The following is a 24,573-nucleotide window of genomic DNA, read 5'->3' on the forward strand; positions in this document are numbered from 1 at the left end:
AGAGAGAGAGAGAGAGAGAGAGAGAGAGAGAGAGAGAGAGAGAGAGAGAGAGAGAGAGAGAGGCAGGAAAGATAAATGATCCCATGTGAGAATGGGAATTAGAGAGAATCAGCAAGATTCACAATAACAATATGAGAATAAGATTAATTATATTGGTTCATTATATATATTTACAGGCCTACATAAATATCGCAATATAAATGTTATCATATATATATCTCAAATATTAATTAGCGTATGTTTAAATTCTATCTATCTATCTATCATAACATATATTTTACATCGAAATAGAATAAGATTAATTATATTTGATGAAGTTTATCTTTCTTTCCCTCTACATGTAGGCTACATATGCACATACACGAAGTAACAGCATATAAAAATTTGGTGCATAGGTGTGTGAGACACCAGTACTTGAAATACAGTGCAACTGGGAAATAAAACACTACAATTGTGTTTCAGAATTTGTGATGCTATTCTGCTCACAGCGTGGCACAACGCCAGCATGCTGCAGAGGAGACACACACAAACTCTCTCTCTCTCTCTTGCTGTGCTCGCACACACTCACTCACTGGACAGCTTCATGATGGTCTTTACAAATTACAAACTTACCTCAGCATTTCAGATGCTGTAAAACATCAGCTCTCAGTGCTCTATCACACACCCACACAAACTTGTCAAATGTGGTAGTTTCACAGGTGAATTAGGCTTTAAATAATACAATTACAGTGAGTGACTATTATTCTTATAAAGTGATCATCACACAACATACTACATAACCGCTCTCTGATACTACAAAACAAGACAGATGCTATGTCGAATATGGGATATGCTTTCATGCCTTCTACACATATCTACATATAGCGCACACACACACACGCACGCACGCACGCACGCACGCACGCACACACACACACACACACACACACACACACACACACACACACACACACACACACACACACACACACACACACACACACACACACACACACACACACACACACACACACACACACACACACACACACACACACACACACACACACACACACACACACACACACACACACACACACACACACACACACACACACACACACAAAACACCATCTGTCCGGGGCTGACAAGAACACAATTCATCTTGTGCTCTGGAACATTTGACCACTATAAACAAAGAATGGAGTTCCCTGATTGGATACCATGTCCAAAGACAGAGCAAGGTTACATATTTTTATTTTATTGCACACCTTCCAGCCAATCAGAATCGAGTATTCAGACAGACCATGGTATAAGTATGATAAAAAGCTTTGACCTGATTTTTTTGCATTTAATTGAAATACTCAAAAATACCTTCATAAAAACGTGTCACACAACACAGGGACACCTAAGATATATGAACCAATAATACATGTTGAATGGAGAGTTCACCCAAAAATGAATATTCTGTCATCATTTACTCTCATGACGTTCCGAACCTGTATGCATTTATTTCTTCTGTGGAACATTAAATAAGATATTTTTAGATATGTCTCAGGGTTTTCTTTTAAAGTCAATGGTCACCCAAACTATTTGGTAACCAACATTCTTCAAAATATCTTCTTTTGTGTTACACAAAATAAAACAAAGTCATACAGGTTTTTGAAAGGCATAAGGGTGAGTAAATGATGACAGAATTTAAATTTTTGGGTGATCTGTCCCTTTAAATCCTCTTTAGAGCATACAGTTCAGCCTCAGAGCAGATATACCACAAAACACAAATAATAATCAGGCTGTCACATGGTGTTTTGGTGATGGTTCATGTTCATTGTTCCTTGTTCATGTTTTAGTTTATCATGTTCTTGCTTTGTTTTAGTGTCATGCACTTCCTGGTTTTGTCATGTTTCAGTGTCATGTGAATCCCATGCCCTCATGTGATCTTGTGTCTTGTCCTGTCATTGGTTCATTGTCTCATCACTGTTCACAGGTGTCACTTGTCTTGTCATTAGTCTGTGTGTGTATTTAAGCCCTCATGTTTGCCATGTGTCTTTGTCAAGTATTGAATGTTGTAACCCGCTGTTGGTGAGTTTTGTTATAGTTAAATGCCAAGTCTTTGTTTTGATTTATGTTGAGATTTATGTTTAATTGTGAATAAAACTGCACTTGGGTCCTTCAACTTGCCTCCAGTGGAATTATGTTACACAGGCTCACATGCTCTAATAATTAGAATTACAATTTTTTTAGCTTATACAAAATGCGGAACTATTAGCCTAAATGTCTAAAGCATTGAGGTGACGCTTAACTTTAAAAGAGAGAGCCATTGACTTTAAATCTATTCGTACTAATAAATTTAAGGCTACATGTAAGGTGAACGCACAGTCAAGCTCATAATAAATGTCAGCACATGGGTGGTTAGATTAACTGTCTTTCTCCTTTTATTAGCTCAGACTGCAGTGCTGAACTCTTGTGGCCAGGCTACAAAACAGCAGATTAAAGTCGATGCGCAATTTTCTCCTATTGAAGTTTAATGTGCAGAGATAACATTCATAAGCTGATTTCCCCAAAAAGTAAAAATGCTGAGGGTTTGTGGTGCTTTCAACATTGCTCTGTGTGTTTGAAAGGCCCAACATAGCAACATCAACTTAGCCAGTGGTGTGAGTTTGGGGCGGGACTACCTGTTTGTACAGCCAATGGCAGATGCAAGTATACACTTTACCTTTAAGACACTGTAGAAGAACATTTTAGCGTAACTATACAGAACATATTTAAATGTACAAAAAAGCTCATACATATTTTCTTTTTTATTCTGTATTTTAAGATAAACATACCATGATTGCAAATTGCTACAATATTTGAAAATAAATAAAAACTGTTTTTGTATTTTCAAAAATATCATCAAAATACAATCATGACTGGCTTTAAAGGTTACAATATAGATCCCACAATATTGATTCTGTAATGACTGACCATCACACATTAACAGACGTGTGACTGTCATCAAATTTGAGAACACCAAATTTCTGTATCTGAAAACAGAAAAGATAAGGGGCACTTTAGATGTTTACAAAAATAATCAGAAACAAATAATCATTAAAAAACTAATATTTAATACCTGTCAGGAATCAGATATGAGAGTATGTGCTATTTTGTAAATAGAAAGGGCACAATAAATATAAATATCAAGCTACTACATTATAAAAATATCAAGGACACCAAAATGTTATTTCATTAAGCAAAATTAAGTGCTAGATGCAGTAGATCTATATATTTAGCTTTTTACAGTGGAAATAAATAAAAACATACAAAAAATGTTTTTGAAATTTTGAAAAATGTAAAAAAAAAAAGAAAACTGTTGAAATGTGTAAAAACCAATTAAAAAAATACTTTCACCCAAAAATTAAAAAGGCTTTCTTTCTTGTGTGTGTGTGTGTGTGTGTGTGTGTGTGTGTGTGTGTGTGTGTGTGAGAGTGTGTGTGAGTGTGTGTGTGTGTGTGTGTGTGTGTGTGTGTGTGTGTGTGTGTGTGTGTGTGTATGTGTGTACTTTTGATTTTAAATGAAAATTTAAAATGTTAAAAATAAATTCTATGTAAAAATGAAAATTTTCAATAAAGCACGTTTTGTGGATTAAATCATTTGTAATTAAAAAAAAAGTATTAAACTAGATAAAACACACAAAAAGAATGATTTTCATTAGTCTCAGACATTTAGCCCCCATTTTATGACTTAACAGCAAGAGATGTTTTTCTCTCATTACCCTTTCTTCTCTCCTTTCTTGCTCTCTCGATCTCAGTGCTCCAGTTGGTCCTGCTGCAGATATTTGGAGCAGTCCGAAACCTTTTTCACATCACTGACATTTAAAGTCTCAGAGCACATGGGACAAACTGACTCTGTCTCTAAGAGCCTGAAACAAGCACACACAAATAGAGAAAAAATCAATGGATGGATGGATAGGTGACTTGATAGGTGGATGGATAGATGGACCCTGAATGGATGAGACTTACTGGGTGAATTGCGAGTAGAGAGCAGGAAAATCACAGTGTGGGCAGACACTCCAATCCTCCTTGACCAAGTGACGACCCTGAAAATGATGACACACACATCTATCAGACAGACTGTGTAACTGTGTGTGTCTGCATTTACACACTAAAAGGTCAAGTCAAATTTATTGTCATTGCTCTCATTACAGTCACAGTCGAGTCACGAATGAAATATTCCACCTAGAGAGGAAGTTAAAATAGGGTCTGTTTTTCAGGCAGAGGGAGAGGCTGATGAACGGTTCTCTGTGACGTCTGCACTGTGGAACTGAAGCTGTAGGTTGAAAGAGCTGTTTGTGTTCAGTCAGTGACGCAGTAGATTAAAGGGTCATTAAAATAGACCATGTGACTCCAGTGGTTCAACCCTAATGTTATGAAGCAACGAGAATAATTGTTGTGCTTTATTCAACAATTTCTTCTCGTCTGTGCCAATCTCCTACTCAGTTTATGTTGTAAATACGGTGAAGTGCTTTCAAAGCGCTACCGCAGAACGGCGGCTTACCATTGGCCGATGCTGTTCATGTGAGCACCATGATGCATGCGTGTGATGCTTACACAGGAGCTAGCCAATAGTGAGCTACCGTATTTGTACTGCATTTACATGTAAACTGCGTAGGAGACTGGCACAAATGAGAAGAAATTGTTGAATAAAGTCGTTATTATGTTTTTTTGCGCACAAAAAGTATTTCTCGTCGCTTCATAACATTAACGTTGAACCACTGGAGTCACATGGAATATTTTAACAATGTCTTTTCTACCTTTCTGGGCCTTGAAAGTGTTACATTGCTGTTTATGTAGGGGTCAGAGAGCTCTCCGATTTAATGACAGAATTTTCATTTTGGGCTGAACTAACTCCAAGTTGTCTGTACTCACTGTGGCGATACAGTAGGGCAGACTGTTTTTGCAGCCAGGACAGAGCAGCTCACAGTCAGCTAGGCTGAAGCTGCAGTAGGGACAGGATGAGCTCTCCTCCTCCACCTCAGAAGTATCTGGACGACTAATGGAAGACGGAAAAAACAGCAGGAAATGTCATACATTACAGTAGTTTAAAGGTTGAAATATTTCTGCATATAAAAATTAACCCTTATACAACAGACTGAAGAAAAACAGAAAACATCAGAAAGCAAAAACTAATCAAACAATTTTACAAAATGTAAAGAAGTTTACTTCTTGTTTTCTACTTTTAAAAGAGACAAATAGACTAGTTCATAGATGGACAGAAGGATTATATGAAAATTAATTTAATGAAAATGAGATTTTTGCTATATTATTATAGTGAAACAAGGAAAAAACTAAAAATGTATGTATGTATGTATATATATAATATTTTTTTCAATACATTTAATTTCATTTAATTATAATCATTTTAGTTACATACTTTAACCCATGGACTGTTCTAGTGTTATTAATACAAATAAAAATGGGGGCTTGAATATTGTTGTGGATAATGGTGGAATTCACTGAAGCAGCACAACGCCATGACACCCTATTTAAACCTATTCAAACCTATTTAAGGTTTTTAATTGAAAAGAAAACAACACAGACACCATGCTCAAATAAACAACACTATTAAAGGAATAGTTCACCCAAAAATGAAACTTGTCTTCAATTACCCAACCTTGTGTTGTTCCAAACCTGCAAGACTTTCATTCATCTTCGGAACACAAATGAAGATATTTTTAAATCTGAGCCAGTTCTGTACTCTTCATTGACAGATATGCAACTACCACTTTGACGCTTCAAAAAGATCATAAAGAGATAAAACTAATCCGGTAACATTTTACAATAAGGCTCATTAGTTAACTACATTAGTTAACATTAACTAATAATGAACTGCACTTTTAAATCATTTATTTATCTTTGTTAATTTCAACATTTACTAATGCATTATTAAAAAAAATTTACATTAGGTAATGCACTGTGAACTAACATGAACAAACCATGAACAGCTGTATTTTTATTAACTAATGCTGAACAGAGGTGTTGTTCATGGTTAGTTCATGTTAACTAATGCATTAACTAACGTTAACTAATACAACCTTATTGTAAAGCGTTACCACTAATCCATATGAATTGAGTGGTTTAGTCCAAATTTTCTGGAGGGATGCATTATATTAAGAACAGATTGAATCTGGCTTTTATTCACATATAAACATTGATCAGCGAACATAAACAGAACCTCATTAGTTCTTGTGGAAGCTAAAACGTGCTGTGTAACACAAGAGAATGAACCTCATTGGTTCTCTCACATTAAGCAAACATGCTTGAGGTTCAGGAACATTTACCGTAACTGATGTGTGAGTAGATGCATGTTAATACGGGAATAAAAGCCTAAATTCAATCTGTTCATAATATAACGCGATCGTGTCTCTTTAGAAAATTTGGACTAAACCTCTAAATTCATATGGATTAGTTATACGGTCTCTTTATGAACCTTTCGAAGCATCAAAGTGGTAGTTGCGTAGCTGTCAATGGAGGGACAGAAAGCTCAGATTTAATGGGCACAATTCATTATTAGTAAATATCTCTTGTAGGTCTTACCGAACCATGGCCTCTATCTTCTTCTTGTATTTGAGATCGATCTTGTTACGATACTCTGGTCTCATCAGCATAGAGGCAAAACTGAAGGCAGAGTTCCTTAGTCCAGCACGATGACATTCAATAACCGCTGATGTGAGGATGGGAACAATGTCTGTAGGCCATAAACACACACACACACACACACACACACACACACACACACACACACACACACACACACACACACACACACACACACACACACACACACACACACACACACACACACACACACACACACACACACACACACACACACACACACACACACACACACACACACACACACACACACACACACACACACACACACACACACACACACACACACACACACACACACACACACACACACACGGTACATTAAAGGTGGATCTGGAGCCTACAACATCAAAAAGGAGCAAAGCTCAGAGAGACCACAACTGCTATTGTGTGGAAACAGCTCATTACTCATCACTGTAGTAAAAGTCTTAAAGCGTATCAAATGATGTCAGGGTCATAATATAATGAGCTTATAAGTGCAAGTGATCTATTATTGACAGTTAAACCAGTGATACAGACATAGAGGTTGCCATCTCCTCTCTATATAAGAAAAGATCTGGTGGATCTGACCGCCATAGCATTACTGAAGTAAGTGTGTGTGGGTGTACAAGAGAGGCTCACGGGATGGGAATTTGCTGATGTTGTTGGACACACGGATAAGCATTCGTGCCCCCTTTAAATGATCTCCCCTTTTAACATGGATCTGAAAAATGAATGAAAAACAAACATGAGGTATTCACTGTTCTGTGAAGTTTAAGATGAGCACACGCACATCGAATCACTTGAGAACTGAGAAGAAAGATAAACAGATTTCTGTTGAACGTGAACGTCTGACATTGACAGAATTCTACACCTCCCTCACCCATTACATGTTTGTTAATTCCGTTTTCTGGGGCTACAAAAAGTATTAAACACTTTTGGTCAGTTAAACCACATTTAAAATGTATGAATTTCAAAAGTATTAGATACAAAATATTAAATCAATTGATGCACAACCAACTGGTATCTAGGTGATTTTTAGGGTGCGTTTACACGACAACGATGCACTGAAAACGAAAAGGATTTTTCTTAGCGTTTTTCGTGTACAGTCGACAACATTGTCAAATCAATCCCCGTTCACACAGATCCACGAAAACCATTAAAAGTGCTGTATTATGCATACCAGGCCAGTAGTTGGCAATGTTAATTTGTAGAGAAAAACTATGCGTCTATTGACTGTATGTATGTGCATGACGTCAATGTTTTCACAAATTCGTTGTTTACACAGACACAATAATGATATTGTTTTCAAAAACGTGCACTATGAAACCCATTTTCAAAAGTTTGCGTTTTCAGGCACCCAAAATGCCGTTGTCGTGTAAATGAATGGCCAAAAAAGCATAAAACATTTTCAGTTTTTAGTTGAAAACGGTGTCATGTAAACGTTTCCTTAGTGGATGTACTGTGTGAAGTACAGTTTCCCTTAAGTGTTTCAGCTGAGTAACCACAGAAGTAGTTCATCACATTAACATTTGACAACCGGAGCATGCTTTTGTCTTAACAATATATTATAATTTAATAAATTAAAAATATTATAAATATAACTATTATAAATTATATATACTCCCGTTCAAAAGTTTGGGGTCGGTAAGATCTTTTAAATGTTAAAGTCTTTTATTCTCACCATGGCTGAATTTATATGATAAAAATACAGCAAAAACATAATATATAAACATAGTAACAAATACTGTCCACTTTTGTTACAATTTAAAATAACCGTTTTCTATTTTGCAATAACATTAGTTCATTTTTACCTGGGCTCACTACATAAATATAAATAATAAATGTTGTAACAGTGACAATGAATTTTTCACTATTTTGCTTCAAATAATGTATGTGAGAATGTTATTGTCCACAGTCAAGAAGGTGTTTCACACCTTCACTAGTATGTAGCTGTGCAGGATCATCAGGTTTGTGGCCATCTCTGCTGGGATCTTAATGTGCTGGGTCTGAAGCTCAGCGTACATGCTGAACAAAACATCATGGGCATTCCTGTAGTTTCCTACAACACATACACACACATTAGTGTGCTTCACAAAAAACACAGGGTGGGAATTCCCTAAGAATGTATTACGTCGTCTTATTTGCAGAAAGTGTCTGGATTGTTGTAGTGCTTAGTTGGAGTTAATAAATTGATAAGAATTATACAATTATAAGAATTATAATTGATACAAATCAGGTAAAGGTGCAGCATGCTCCCAAAAATTTGCGTTGAAAGCAACAACATTAAATGACAATCTGTTGATAATATAACATTATAAACCTATACTACCTGGATAACTGACGGAAAAAAAAGCACTAAAATCAGACCTGCAGATTGCTCCTCTCTAGCGATTATAATAGCTGTTCTCGCTGCCTCTCTGTACTGTTTGAGAGCCATGTACAACCGGAACAGATATTTTGCATCCTAGGAAAGAGCAGAACCAACAAATATTATCTAGTTGATACAATATTTCAGATAAAACTGCTGATACTAAATACAGTACATTAAAAAAATTAGACCACCCAACATCTATACAGAATGATTTGGACTGAATCAAACCATTTCAAACAGTTTAAATAACTACAACACAAACACACACAGTCAGAATATTAATTAATAAAGGAGAGGAACTCTACTGAAACACACACACACACACACACACACACACACACACACACACACACACACAGAAATGCCTTCTGCTGGGTCACCACAAGGGGAAGTATCAGCAGATGCAATGAGCTACTCACGGCAAGAGACTACACACATGCAGTGACACGCAAGAGAGAGAGACATGATGAGTGAGAGATGATGAGTTTAAGGACAACAGGCACCAGACAACGAGAGCTACAACATATTTACAATCAATACATGCTTGTTTTAAATACAGGCACTTAAAGCCAAGGGTTTAATACTGACACATTTTTAAAAAGGAGATGCATTTACTACAAACAAACTGACAATAAATGATAAAGTTAAACTCAATAATAGAGCTCCCTGAAGACACTAGACAATCCTCATGTTTATTATAATTTAATCAACTATTATTGAAAAGATTCTATCCGGTGAAAACCAAGTCCTGGAGCAAGTAGTGGTGATGAATCCAGTGGGATAATGGAACACACAGTAATCAAGTCCAGCAAGTTGCAAAACTACTGTTCAAAAGTTTGGAGGCAGTAAGATGTTTTTTATGTTTTTGAAAGAAGTCTCCTTATTGAATAAAAATACAGTGAAATAGTATAATAATTTAAAATAACTGGTTTCTGTTTGAATACATTTTAAAATGTAAATTCAGCAGCCAATACTATAGTCTTTTAGTGTCACATGACCCTTCAGAAATCATTCTAATTTGCTGATTTGGTGCTCAAGAAACATTTATTATTATCAATGTTGCTAACAGTTGTGCTGTTTAATATTTTAGTGGAAAACCATCATACTTTTTTCCGGATTCTTTGATGAACGGAAAGATCAAAAGAAAAACATTTATTTTAAATATATTTGTAACAAAGTCTTTACTGTAACATTTGATAAATGTATTGCATCTTTTCTGAATCAAATTATATATTCCTTTAAAAACATCTTTAAACTAAAATTAACTATATTTCTTGAAGGAAAAATCAAATTCAAAGAAATAAGTTCCAATTAATGTATTAAACTTAAATCAAAATTCAATTTTAGTTTCAGTTTGATCGTTACGTTTTAAATACCTTTGGCATTCCGTCACTTTCCCCCATCAGATAATCAATAAGTTGATTGGTTAGAGCTTCATCCTTTGCTTCTCCTACCTGTTAAACAGACAGTGATCATCATCATCATCATCATCATCATCATCATCATCATCACAACAATTTTCTATATTTTCAATTACTGCTATAACTAGCTTGCTAACACCTTGATTCTGATTAGGGCATCAATATAGAAATTCTACCTGATACATTAACTATAATTTTTTGTTAAGAAAGATACCCATCATGATGACTAGTCTATAAATCTTTACAATTTTTTATAAAAAGAAAACAAAATAAAAATATAGCCACAAGAAACATTGATGAGCCCAAGCCCTGGCAACTGTGCATGCGTGCATTTAAAATGTGTATCTAAAGCAGGTAAATGTAAAACTATGTCAAAATTGTTTGAATATGCCACATTTACTGCAGCAGCTGGTGCCACTATGACCCTGAACCACAACCGCCACATCCATGAGATCATTTAAATTTCATGCCACAGGATGTCATAGGTCACTTTTAAATCATTGGCAGCTCAATAAATAGTCTTTTAATAGTCTTCTTTTAATTAAAAAAAGGTTAATTTTATTAACCTTATTATTAAACTAATTATATAAAACTATGTTGTCAATGCATTACAAATAAACTGGTTATATTTCTTTATTTTGTCATTAAAACTGATAGAAACCGATCTTAAAAGTGTCATGAAACCCCTGTTTCAGCCTGGGCATTCACACCTCAGAGTTGGAAAAAGGCTCTAGAAATGGGCGTGTAAAGCTGTGGAAAAGTGAGAGTGTAGGGGGATCAGCGGATCGGATCGCCAAAGTCACGTGATTTCAGCAGTTTGGCGGTTTGACATAGCAAAAATAGTGATTTAAAAAATAAATAAACTATATTTATATCAAATATATGTGATCAATTGTGTGAATTGTATGTAGTAAAAAGTGAATTAATGGCTCCCCAGCTGTACTCACTGTCTCAATGGCCATCTCTATGGCCAAACTGTCATCAGAGCTAGGACATTTCAAAAAGTGCTTCAGCGCCTGTGTGCAGACAGACAGATAGAAATATATTAATACACATTTAATGACCAAGGTAATTAGCACAGTCAGTTGAGTAAAGAATCCCTCTGGAGATAATGAGCAAAGAGAGTGGGGCAACCAAGTGTGACGAAAAGTGAGAGCTTGAAAGACAGAGGGAGTGCCCTCAGGCATGGGAGGGAAAGAGAGAAAGGAGTCTAACAGCACACACAGTTCTCGTACCCTGCTGTACTGTCCACACTTCTGAAAGAACTTCCCAGCCTGAAGATGATTCTTCTCCCCCTCAAAATACAGCGCTATGCTCTGATAGTCCTCTATTGTAGCCTCCGAACCTGGACACATGCACATAGCATGATAGAAAATTGACATATTGAACTTATTCATCCAGTACAATTTGAATGAATTAGTATTGTAAATGATGTGCTTTGTAGTTAAATAAAGTAAGTGATTCCTGTAATGAAGCACCTTTAACTTTTTAACTTAAAAATAAATATAAATATATATATGCTTATGCAATATTTGAAGGAAGTATTTCTATAACAGGTTTACCATATTTCTTAGAAATGCACTCTGGTCAAGTTTATGACACTTACCCCTGGTTTCACAGACAAGGCTTAGGTCTAGCCCCAGACTAAAATGCATGTCAAAAATATGTCAGTGCCATTGTTTTGTCTCAACACTAGTAATGTTTTTTCTTCTTAAGAAAAAGTTCTAATTAAACTAAGGCCTATTCCTGGCTTAAATCTAAGCCCTGTCTGTAAAACCAAGCCATAAACTACCTGATTATTTAACAGAACAGAAAGAAAATAAAGAGTTAAGTAAGCCATTGCTAAGTAAAGGATTGAGAGTTTACATGAGGGTGTCAACCTTAAGTGAATTAATATTTTTTGTCAAAAAAAGTTCTGCAATAGTTCCTTCTTTGGCTTTGTTAAATACAAAAGATTAACAGAATGGAAAGTCATGAAGGGTACACAAGAAAACACACATATATATATACATATATATATATATATATATATATATATATATATATATATATATATATATATATACATATACATATATATATATATACATATATATATATATATATACATATATATATATACATATATATATATATATATATATATATATATATATATATATATATATATATACATATACATATACATATATATATATATACATATTATATATATATATATATATATATATATATATTACCAATTAAAACTATATTAAACATTAAAAAGTTTTTTTTCCAAGTCAGTGTAAACCAAAGTAGTCGCATGATATAAAAACACCCATAACTTCACTTAATTGTGAAAACTACTAAGATTTCCATTCTTTAAAAACCCAAGTTTAATATTTTATCAAGACATATTATGTACTGTAGGAATGACCCAAGTATGAGATGATCAGAGAGCTCACCAATGATGTCAGCATAGACCTCCATCTGCCCATGCTGCTGGGCGAGCTGAAAAGCTTCATCGCTGCAACGCGACAAAACCAGGAACTGGATCGCAGAGCCATAATCACTCAAGCGCAGGAAAAACCTGTGCAGTCACAGAACATTTGATAGCACTAACAGAACACCAAGATGAGCAAAATAAATCCTAATAATCTGGGAAAAAAATATATTTAACTTGTTGAGAACATATTTTATAAAAGAATAAAAGTTATCATTTAATTTCCTAGGGACACAGATTTTGGAAGCTGCTCCCTTTACTAACCTGGCAACCATTTTGGCTCCTTCAATGGACTGAGTTTCTCGTACGATGCGGACAGCCTCCTCAGGGTTGTTAAGATTCTCTAGTAGGATTCGTATTACGTTGTCCCAGTCTCGTGCACTTTCATAGGCCATTGCTGCCTCTTTATATCTAAACACACACACAAAATTTGGAAAGTGGCAATTCGGGGGATGTTGGCGTTTCTTGTGTGTTTCTTGAATGTGGTTTTACAGTAGAGTTCATAAAACGAGGAGATACATTTTCCAGGATAAACATCCAGGAAACAATCCTCCCTAGAGGACAAACATGCCACATAACAAACAAACACAACAGTCACAACAAAGAAAACTATTTGTAATGGTCACTTAGAGGGTTGAAAATGGATAATTCATATTAAAAATGGGAAAATTATGGAAAATGCCCAATAAATAAATAAATAAAATATAGCTGCGAGCAGCAATTGTTGTGGTTCAAGCGATTTAAGGATTTTAAGCACATATGCATAAAAGATATTAAGTTTTATTTAGCAAGCATGTAACCACTTAAATCATAGAAGGAAAAGACCATTTACAGTGAAATACCACGTGATTACAGAGGCATAAAAACTTGGCAGATTTCTTTCAAAATTCTTACAGACCTCTAGAGCCATTAGTCGAACATGCTCACCGAGTTTCATTCCAATCGGCCTCTGGTAACCTTGTCTAATAGGTGCTCAAAATTCCTTTGCAGATGGTGACCATGTTTTTTGAGATACGCCACTGTCCTCATAGGCTATCATGGCACTTTGGACAAAGACAGTGCATGCCAATTTTCAATCGGACTAGCGGTTGGGTGGTTATAGTTATAGTGGTATATAGCTTATAGTGCCACCAAGTGGCCAATTGTCAAAACATTTTCCTCACATGACCTGAGATTGAGCTCATACACATGTGTCCCGAGTTTGGGGAAAGTATCTTGTTCCGTTAGCGAGTTATAACCATTTTAGTACAAGTGGCCCTGCCCACATCAAACATTTTGGCTCCAATTAGCGATTGTGAATCATCAGGCCGATCTGGGCGAGCCTTGGTGACTTTGTAGGCAGTTACAATTACAATAGGGTTTCAGCGCTACACGCTTGAACCCCTAATAAATAAATAATAGTATGAAGTTACCTCTGTAAGTCAAAACATAATATAAAGTGAGTGTTAACATTGTTGACTGCATTGCATTTAGTACATACTTGCCATCAGCCTCCTTTGCCTTAGCGTACTGCAGGTGAATCTTTGGGGAAGTCACATGGGGCAGGAGCTCACCCACCTTTGCCCTGACATTAAGAGGTTAGAGATCAATATTAGTTACAAATTTGCTATGACAAGTTTCCCTAGCACAACTTTAAAGGGGTGGTAAACCACGATTTCACTATTCTAACTTAAGCTAGCGTGTAATGTTTGCTTTAGCATAAACAACATCTGCAAAGTTACAACGTTCAAAGTTTAAAGCAAAGGGAGATATTTGCTTTTAAAGAAATCCATTTCTAAGAACTACAGCAAACGGCCAGTAGGCGACTACACACATTCCTCCAGGGTTGGTGACATCACCAGCCCCAATATTTACATAAACCCCTCCTCCGAGAATATTAAATAGGGGGGGGTGAGGCCATTTTGTATCGCGGCGCTGTTGTGGTATAGTTAGGCTGGAGTGTTGTTGCCGCGATGCCGAGGAAACGCTGTTATATTCATCCGGATTGCAGGTCTGGGGTACTTGCTTTGTTCAGCCTTCATAGGGACAGGGGTGCGTTGCAGAGCGTTTAACATACAGCATGTTATATGCACGTGTGTATGAGACAGAAGGGAACAGGCACGTGCGGGGCTCCCTCCCGCAGCACATCTCACGGAGGAAAACTTTCACAATGTTCGCGAGTTCAACACCGGATTTGCACAACGTCAGCTGCATAAGACAAACACTGCCAGTGTGTGAATGCACGATGCGCGCGGGGCTCCCTCCCGCAGCAGTTTTTCACGGAGGAAAACTTTCACAATGTTCGCGAGTTCAATGCAGGATATGCACAACGGCTTGACCTGAAAGCTGGATTTACAAACAGAAGCTGTTCACGGGCCACAACCTGTAAGTCTGATTTATTTTTCATCTATGTGTTTTCCTGTAATAGGTTGTAGCAAGGAAGTAAACAGATGACAACGCTGTTCTGCAAACCAGTCTGTTAAATGCTTATTCATACTTAACGTTATCCGACGAACACCTAACGTTACAAACACTAACGTTAAAATCTCAACAGCGAACTTGGCATTAGTGTAAATGATTCTTTGATTAGAGCTTTTATGTATTATTTATCTACAGGCTTGCTAAACATGGTTCTGTGTGTGATTTGGCTACTATAGTAAAGCCAGTGTTTAGTGTTTTGGGTTAATAGTTCTTGCGACAGATATTTGGCTATAATCGTTCTAAAAATACAAAAGTAACAGTGCCATTCAGTAGCGATCACTATAGATCCGCAGTCTTTACTCATTAGGACTGAACAGGTTCTGCTCGATCATCTTCACTAAAATGTTCTGGGTCTGATTCGGGCTCAGATTGGTGTGGTTTTATTGACGCCATCGTTTCTAATACTGACCAAAGCACAGTGTACCGGTAAGGTAAGGGGCGTGACGTTTCCGACAAACATGCACTGCGGTTAGCGAATCACAACACACTGGGCCAGCTAACCAATCTGAGCCCATTGCGTACTTTTGAGGGACTGGCTTCATACAACCCGGAAAGCATCAGACCGTTTTACAAGGAGGGACAGAGCAGTGTAGAATAAATGTCAAATATATGAAAAATAATGATTTTTTTTTAAAAACGAAGCATTAACACGTTACAGTGCACCCCACAAACACAATCAAGCCTTCAAAACAATGTGTTTTACCACCCCTTTAAATCTGTTTTGTAAAAAAAAAAAGACCTGATTGTATTACCAGTTTTTGCAGCGTATGTAGACGGAGGCAGCTTTGTCATAGAACTGGCCTTTCTCATACAGCTGAGCCGCTTCTGAATATTGCTGCACACAAAATTATCATCAATAATCATTCACTATCTGCTCTCTAACATAGCAAATCAGAGTGATTTGTATGTTAAAGCCCAAAGTATACTTTACTTTTATACACACTTTTTAAGAATGGGCTAGGGTCCACATACAGTGTGCATGACTTGAACATCAGGATTTTGTATGTGTACAGCCCGTATTTTCGCACATGTGGATTACATTTTTTTGACCTAATTAGTTTGTCCACAAGGTGATAACAATGCCCCAGGGCCATTGATTCACAAGGTAGTTGAAGAAAAAATTTAATGAACAGAAGAGACAGAAACCTGTGCAAACTACAACAACAATGGATGGCTATGTGTATGAGAGATTGTGCAAGGAGGTTAGAAAGAACCTGCATTTGTACAACTCCTAGCCTAAAAGATTATTAAGATGTGTAAATATCTTCATGACATATATTCCAATGGTGTTCAAAATTGCTAAAGAGAAGGAGTGCAAGTTGTCGTAATGCATGTGCCGGCCGCCTGGGTACGTGTGCATTTCAAACAGAGTATACTTTGAAAAGCTATACGTACAACTGTGTGAAAAATTTTACTTTGGGCTACATGAACACGCACACGCGCACGCGCACGCACACGCACACGCACACGCACACGCACACGGACACGCACACGCACACGCACACACACACACACACACACACACACACACACACACACACCTTCATGCTTTCAAGAATGGCTCCACAGTCTTTCTTCAGAGCTCTACTGGGGTGTTTGATGGCCTGGTTGGCTCCTCTACGAATGTCACCCATTCGAATAGACATACGAGCCACTCCTGCTAGACAGCTCTCATCATGTTCCTGGAACTGCAAACACACACACACACACACACACACACATCAGGATTCACTGTATTGAAATATGCACCTTGAATATTCACAATTTCTCCTTTTCTGTTCCATGAAAGAAAGACTTTGAAAATGTGTAAATGATTACAAATTTGTCATTTCTGGATCATCATTTGACAAACATGCAGACACTTACCTTATTGTTTCCAGTTATGCCTTTCTCATAGTGCGCCAGTGCATTCACATAATCACCACTAGAGAATGACACAAAAACATATTACATTACATCAGCAATGCAAAGATGTATAGGGATAATGTATTTTTGTAGGCCAAAACCCAGAAACGAGTTAGCATTTTAGCAATTCTATCTTCAAGTCAATAGGTGTGTTCCAGTTTGCATACTTATGCACAATTCTATGCCATTTTGAAGTATAAATAGTGCGAGTAACATTCCAAAAGGAAAGTGCACTTTAAATACACAGATGATGCACTTAAAGGTAGGGTAGGCAATTTGTTTCCTAAAATGTTTTTGCTATTCTGGTTTAAACTCTCTTCACAACCTGATAGCAATCAATAATAGAAGTGGCCTTAATATGAAAAGATTTAATATATTTTCTGTGAAAGCCTCAGGACCCAAAAATGTTCATCCAAATCATTGCATTCGGTCCTGTCAGGTTATGTATCCGGCTGCCTGTCTGCTCGTGCACGTCATCAGAGCGTTCCGTAAGGATATGCAGAGTTGTAGGCAGACAGTCACGAGTGATGCAAACAAACAGCAGCCACCTTTTACAGTTCCTCCTGAACCAAAACAATAAACTTATGCTGCGCTCACACCATGTCGTAACCGTAATTTATAGACGGCAACCCGTGACGTTCTACCCAGAGCAGTTCACGTCCTCAGACTAGGATTTATGAGTTTCTATGTCAACACTCTCAATGCCTAAATTAATCTGCAGCTGTCAGGTGGTACAAGTAAGAGCTATGCAAATTGTTTACGTTCATTATTATTGTAATGTTATGGCTTTTGAGACGCTTTGCTGAATCTTCTCTGGCTGTGCGTGACCTGCACATTCATGTGTTTTGGATGAGGTGTGGCTTCGGAGAGTGCTCTGAAGGGGAGGTGAGATCTAATGCTTTCAAAGCTAGCTTGCTATTGCTATTGCTAGCTATTGGCGTGCTCAGTTGGGGACACTAAATTTTTCAACTAAACATCGAAATAAATCTAATTAATAAACTAAATTAACCATTTAAACTAAATTACTGATCGAATTATTGATCTAAAGCCCACACTGTCACTGTATGATAATTGAAATGAACTGATGACATCAGCGTTTTTTCCAGAATGGCTATACAGCTGAATAAAATTATGCTGCATTATTTTCCTGTTGAACACTGTAAAGCTGCTTTGAAACAATCTACATTGTTAAAAGCGCTATATAAATAAAGTTGACTTGACTAGCCGCTCCAAAATTGCCTACCCTACCTTTAATTAACCAGAAAAAACGAAGTGTGAAATGTTGGACACTTAATGCACTCAAATGTAGCAGTTTTACCCATTATGTAGCAGATGGGGAGGAGCTATTAGACTGAATGACAAAATAACTTTATAAAATTCATATGCTACATGGTTGAGTACATAGTGTTTAAGTGCAGTGTACAGTGTGTCATTTTGGACGCTACTAATGTTTTTTTTATGGGCTTTTGGTTACATTTGATGGGCTTTTTGGTCTGTGGTTTACACAAGCTCAATATATTTTGATGTTTTATTCTACAACATAAAACACATCAGTAATATCCCCTAGTGATTTTTTTAAAGCTTTTACTGGACTTGAAAAAGGCAGTTTGTGCAGCTTATACGTGGCTAAATGAGACTACAGAGATTGTCAGGGACATTATCATGACATGAGAAATCAAATTTACCTTGATCTTTTGACATGTAAGAGGTTTTTGTACCATTAAAACATCCTGCAAGTTTCATAGCTTAAAATTTCCTCCTCATTATAAACAAAGCATTTATTTAATCAAGCTCCAAAAACAGCTTGTTTTGATATTGGGTGACCTGTGATATGTCACACGGGCAAATACCTTTGCATTTGACTACCTCCAGAGCAAGACATTGAGTTATAAGAGTTATACATCATCACACTATAGGCCCTGTCCACTGGCGATCAGTTGCTTAATGGGTGACATTTGCCAACACTGGATGCAACCATCACGTCAAAAACAAACAGAACCCATTAGAATTATCACTGACGCAGTCTACACTGGATACAGTATACAGATGTGCTTTCCGTTTCTAATATGCTTCACGAACTTGAGTATGTTGACAAGACAAGTGGAAGAGTCAAATGTGGTCCAGCGTAATATTGTGCAGCGTCAAGCTCTGAAATTTCTCCGAATTTTTTATTTGAATTCAAGAACAAATGTACAATTTCTCCGTAACCTCAGACCAAAAAGATCTGAACTAGGGTACAATACCATAAAAAAATGGAGGTCTATGTCTGGGCTATTTTAAGTTTAGATTGGTGAATTGACACGTCCAATTTAAACAGCTTGTTTGCATCTCTGTACAGACTTCAGAAGCATCCCAGCGTAGGAAATAAGTGGATGATTTATTTTAATGGCATCCCCGGATCGTGTTGAAGGATTATATGTTTGTTCAGACCATTTTGTTGGAGAGTTCGCAAAGAAACTTTTGTTGAAAGATGAAGCAGCCAACTGTATTGGATTTGACAGCAGCTCCATCACAAACCCTAAGTAAATGATTGCAGCATCTGGACCAATCAGACACACTATTATTCATTATAATTAATAAATAATCCAACAGACGCCTCAAGACCGTAACAAGCAAAGGTCCAAGTAGGCCCAAGCAGGCTCCGAGATGTCTGCTTTCCCTCTGATCATTATCTAGCCCCCGGCTGACACTAGTCCTGCAACTATTGAACCTCAGGAGACATGAATGACTCTTCCCCATTTATTCATAAAAATCCTTGTGATGACAGTATGATGTATGGTGACTTTTGTACTGTTTCTGAGAGTTGATAGACGAGCAATACTGAGTGTTAAGCCGATGAATTGATTGTAATATTAATTCAGCAATATCAAATTAATTTCTTTCAACTGATCCAAATATTTAGGATTAATTATAGTGAGTTCATTAATTATTCATATTTCCATTTTGAGCTAATTTGCTACATGATTTCATAATGCTTTGTCTGTAAATTACAGTTTTATATGGATAATGTTTTCAAAACACTTATTCAGGTGCAATAGCCAGTAGGCGTTGATACTGTTTTCTATGTACTGACGTAAGCCAAACATAACAGTGGGCGTTTACTGATAAGCCTTAAAGGAGCCCCCCCTTAAAATGGGTAATTTCAGACAGAGGGTCAGAATGAAGGTTTAAAATGATTGTTTTTCCGCATTATATATATATATATATATATATATATATATATATATATATATATATATATATATATATATATATTTTTTTTTTTTTTTTTTTTTTTTTTTTTTTTTTTTTGTGCAAGAAACTTTATTAACATTATAAGTGAAAATTTAATTGAGGGAACATATTACATTATAAAAAATCCATGTCATGAACCCTTTAAACGTCATCACAACAAACTGTGGTGACAAACTGGGAGTGACTGTGGTGTAGTTTATTTGTAGCCTACATTTAGCTTTTACTTCTGGCGATTGTATTTAGGCTTTAAAATTCATAAAAGTTGTGTTCGTTTGTGAATCTTATCTCAAAGAATAAAACATGTAATAATCATAAACTGTTGTTGGTCACAGTACTTATTTTCAGCAAACGGAATCCAATGGAAAAATCCTATATTTTTTTTGTTGAGGCAACCTGAGTGATACTAACTTTTAGGTTGGCATACAAAAACACGTTATCACGGCAGCACTCTATAACACCGGCTTTCAGATGCATCTAGTACAAAAACCAAGTCCATGTCACTTATAATCACTTGTAGTAAAATGTGCATGTGACGTGTCTCCAAAACAGCTGTTTTAGATGTAATTAACTAATGTAATGTAGTTGACTTACACAAACTCCAGCTGTATGGCATATTCTTTAGAAATGAATGGGATCTCATCAGGGTCCAGTCTTTTAGCCAGCTGTAACGCACTGTCCCAATGCTGCAGGTCTCTTCTCATCTACACACACAACAGCACAACTGCTACAGTAGTCAATGTGATTTGGGAAGTCAAAATGTGTATATACTTAGGCATGCACACACATGCATGACAGTTCAAATGTATGCATCTACTTTACCTCCAGAGCTGCCATGGGATACGAAGATGTCAGATACAGGTCCTGGGCTCGGTTGTAGTCATTGCAGAACATGGCCAAATGGCCAGCCAGCAAATTTTGATCCTCTATTCCCTGCAGACACAGTCAAGGAACAACACTTCAGATCTTCTTTACTCTGGACAGACAATTTCTATGTTCCAAAACCTAGTGACTTCCCTCACTGCCTAAATAGGCTGCTTCCTTCTATGGCAATATCCTTACTAAAATAGAAAACCTTAAAAAAGACCTGATTTAGAATGTTGTACTGTATGTCATATAAAAGTGCTCCTTATGCAATACGCACAGAATACTCAACATTGATTTCAATACAGGCAACACAATAATTAATAACAATAAATATACATGGCACACACAAATTGTATATTAATTGGTAAAACGGTACAATAAGGTCCCATTAGTTAATGTTAGTTAATGCATTGTCTAACATTAACAATGAGCAATACATGTATAACTGTATTTAATATTAGTTTAAAAAAAACTAATGATTGTTAGCTCATGTTATCTGAGGCCCATTAAATAATATTAATAGATACACCTTTTTCTTTTAATAATGTATACGTAAATATTGAAATTAAAATAAGCATTAAAGCTTTAGAAGTATTTTTCATTGTTAGTTTATGTTAACTAATGTAGTTATTAACTAATGGTAACAAATGAAACTTTGTTGTGAAGTGTTATTCTTTTTTTATTAAAATTTTATTTCACTATTAAAAAAATATATCAATACTTCTCAGTATTGAATGAATTATTATGTTATCATTTTAAAATATTTATAATCAACATATGTTTTGCATTGTTCGCCAACCCTTTTTTTCTCATTGGTTATCACAGTGCAATATTCCATTATTTTCTCCATGGAATACATGCTATGCTTTTATTTTAAACGGCAATGTAATGAGATTTTGGAATAGAAGCTTTAAGAATCAGTGCACATATGATGAAGTCACGATTTAACAGAAGTAGCAAATTATCTTTTATTCCATACGGTGACATATACATCAGAGTAGTACGGATTGTTGAAAAAAAGTAGGATGGGAACTTGATTGGATAGCGGTAGATCTTAATCTAAACTTTAAACTGCTGCCTACTGAGGCAGTACACTACGTTATGGAACAGAGCTAGTGACATGGTGGCACCTTGATGTCCTCTAGTGACATGACCATGCCGACGTTTCCCATCATGCGGTACACTCTAATGGCCAGTTCCACCTCAATGTGGTGCAGACATGCCCTGCCTAGCTCACCCCAGGCCTCGGTTCTGTTGAGAGCTTTACAGGTATTCCACGCATCAGAAAACCTGCACACAAACATTTGACAGAGTTCAGAACATTGCTGAAACAATCAAATGAACCTGGATGCAACCACTGATACTTAATACACTTAACAACCATGCTTTTAGAAGCATTTAGTTTGTATTTGTTTATTTGCACAATAAACTACCAAATCAAACTAATGTAGCATGAAAGTACCTTTTCAGCATGATGGCCTGTTGCAGTAACGACTGGAGTTTCTCTTTGCTTGTGTCACTTTGTGGGTTGTTGAGGAATGAATGTGTGTTTAAAACCACACTGTTAATCTTCCCACTTTGGGTTTGACATGTCAGCTCCCCGTTATGCAACAGCAAGGGCTTATGGGAAAATGGCAACTTGGTGCCACCAACTAGAATCACTTTAGAACCTAGAGAAAAACACGTACAAAAACATGATACTAATGAAAACTCAGTAGTAGTGTAGTCTGTTTTACTGCCCAAATAAAACAAAATGTCTATTACTAGGCATTGATGATTAGGAATGGGAATGGAGAACTTTTAAAAAATAAAATTTAAAGGGTTAGTTCACCCAAAAATGAAAATTCTGTCATTAATTACTTGTTACCCTCTTGTCGTTCGACACCTGTAAGACCTTTGTTCATCTTCGTAACACAAATCAAGACGAGAAAAACGATGAGAATAGTTTTTGTGCGCAAAAAAATCTAAATAACGACTTTATTCAACAAGTTCTTGGGCCATATCAAAGCCGCGAAATTAAAGTCATATTCTCACGCATGCTTCGTGAGTTCATGTCAAAGGCCCAGGCGGAAGACAAGAACTTGTTGAATTAAGTCGTTATTTTGATTTTTTTTTTTTGCACACAAAAACTATTCTCGCCGCTTCATAAAATTATTGTAGAACCACTGTAGTGAGATGGACTTTGTAACGACGTCTTTAGTACCTTTCATGGGTCTTGTGAGTGCAAATTACATAGCTGCCAATGGAGGCCTTTCTGAGCCATCGGATTTCAACAAAAATATCTTCATTTGTGTTCCGAAGATGAACAAAGGTCTTATGGGTGTCGAATGACATGAGGGTAAGTAATTAGTGACAGAATTTTCATTTTCATTTAAGCATAAGTGAATATGTTTAAACAAAGTTCTGGAGCATCTGAATTATTCCTGATAATGTGATGAACAAAATATTAAGTATAACTGTCAAGATAGAAATGAGCGCATTTTATTTTTTGTCGGCTGTGTATGTGAATCAACAATCATCTTTCTAACATTTCTTGCAATTAAAAATAATTAAACTATTTTCCAGATATGCACATGCATTAATGTTCTGAGGCTTATCTCTCCAAGGCACTGTCCATGCTTCCTCAAAAAAACCAACAACAAAACAACCCTAAAACATCTAATACAACCATTAAAGTATCCATCATCATTACATGAAATTAGAACCAATAATACAATTCTCATACCTAATAATGATAAAAACATTCTGCTTTTTAGTTTTACCTTGAATGGTGTCTTTGTGGAAGGCATATGTGTAGACTTTGTCCTCCTCATATGCCACAAACACACCCTTATTGCTGATCCAGTTTTCCCACAACACCCCTTTAATGGCAGGAGAGAAGTCTGGAATCTCAAACACTGAATCATTCACCTACAGGACAAACAGATGTCACTTTGTTTAAGGTTTGTCATTAGCCTCTCAGCAGTGTCATATTTTTACTGCTGCTCATTAAAGAGATAGATCACCCAAAAATAAAACTTCTGACATCATTTACTCCCCCTCATGTCAATCCAAACCTACTTGACTTCCTTTCTTCTTTGAAACACAAAATAAGATATTATGAAAAATGTGTGCTAAAGCTCTTGGCTCTTGGTTACCTGAAATCTGAATTCTTCAAAATATATTTTTTTGTGTTCCGCAAAAGAAAGAAAGTCATTCAGGTTTGGAAAGACATGA

At 36.3% G+C, this 24,573-nt stretch overlaps 1 protein-coding gene across 3 annotated transcripts in view; it reads right to left on the reverse strand.

Moving 5' to 3' along the window:
* Positions 1-1,219: 1,219 nt before the first annotated feature.
* The window catches only part of wdr19 (WD repeat domain 19), a 37,915-nt gene continuing 14,561 nt past the window's right edge, over positions 1,220-24,573 (reverse strand). The window contains exons 16-38 of one of the 3 annotated variants that reach the window (XR_013816159.1): positions 24,120-24,267; positions 22,820-23,027; positions 22,488-22,647; positions 21,313-21,423; positions 21,085-21,194; positions 17,221-17,278; positions 16,896-17,042; positions 16,107-16,189; positions 14,375-14,458; positions 13,159-13,305; positions 12,857-12,981; positions 11,645-11,754; positions 11,357-11,425; positions 10,365-10,442; positions 8,985-9,081; positions 8,552-8,676; positions 7,257-7,338; positions 6,555-6,705; positions 4,887-5,010; positions 3,981-4,057; positions 3,734-3,880; positions 3,092-3,120; positions 2,493-3,005 (exon numbers count right to left, since the gene is read on the reverse strand). Coding sequence is in view for 1 of the 3 variants with exons in the window: in XM_079811911.1 (XP_079668037.1) it covers positions 3,766-3,880; positions 3,981-4,057; positions 4,887-5,010; positions 6,555-6,705; positions 7,257-7,338; positions 8,552-8,676; positions 8,985-9,081; positions 10,365-10,442; positions 11,357-11,425; positions 11,645-11,754; positions 12,857-12,981; positions 13,159-13,305; positions 14,375-14,458; positions 16,107-16,189; positions 16,896-17,042; positions 17,221-17,278; positions 21,085-21,194; positions 21,313-21,423; positions 22,488-22,647; positions 22,820-23,027; positions 24,120-24,267 (2,409 nt within the window). In the remaining 2 variants the exon portion in view is untranslated. Of the gene's footprint in view, positions 3,006-3,091; positions 3,121-3,733; positions 3,881-3,980; positions 4,058-4,886; positions 5,011-6,554; positions 6,706-7,256; positions 7,339-8,551; positions 8,677-8,984; positions 9,082-10,353; positions 10,443-11,356; positions 11,426-11,644; positions 11,755-12,856; positions 12,982-13,158; positions 13,306-14,374; positions 14,459-16,106; positions 16,190-16,895; positions 17,043-17,220; positions 17,279-21,084; positions 21,195-21,312; positions 21,424-22,487; positions 22,648-22,819; positions 23,028-24,119; positions 24,268-24,573 lie in introns of all 3 variants that reach the window. The other 2 variants (XR_013816160.1, XM_079811911.1) reach the window with 2 other exon arrangements.

This window comes from Gobio gobio (assembly GCF_949357685.1).
Source record: "Gobio gobio genome assembly, chromosome: 3".
Taxonomy (NCBI): Eukaryota; Metazoa; Chordata; class Actinopteri; order Cypriniformes; family Gobionidae; genus Gobio; species Gobio gobio.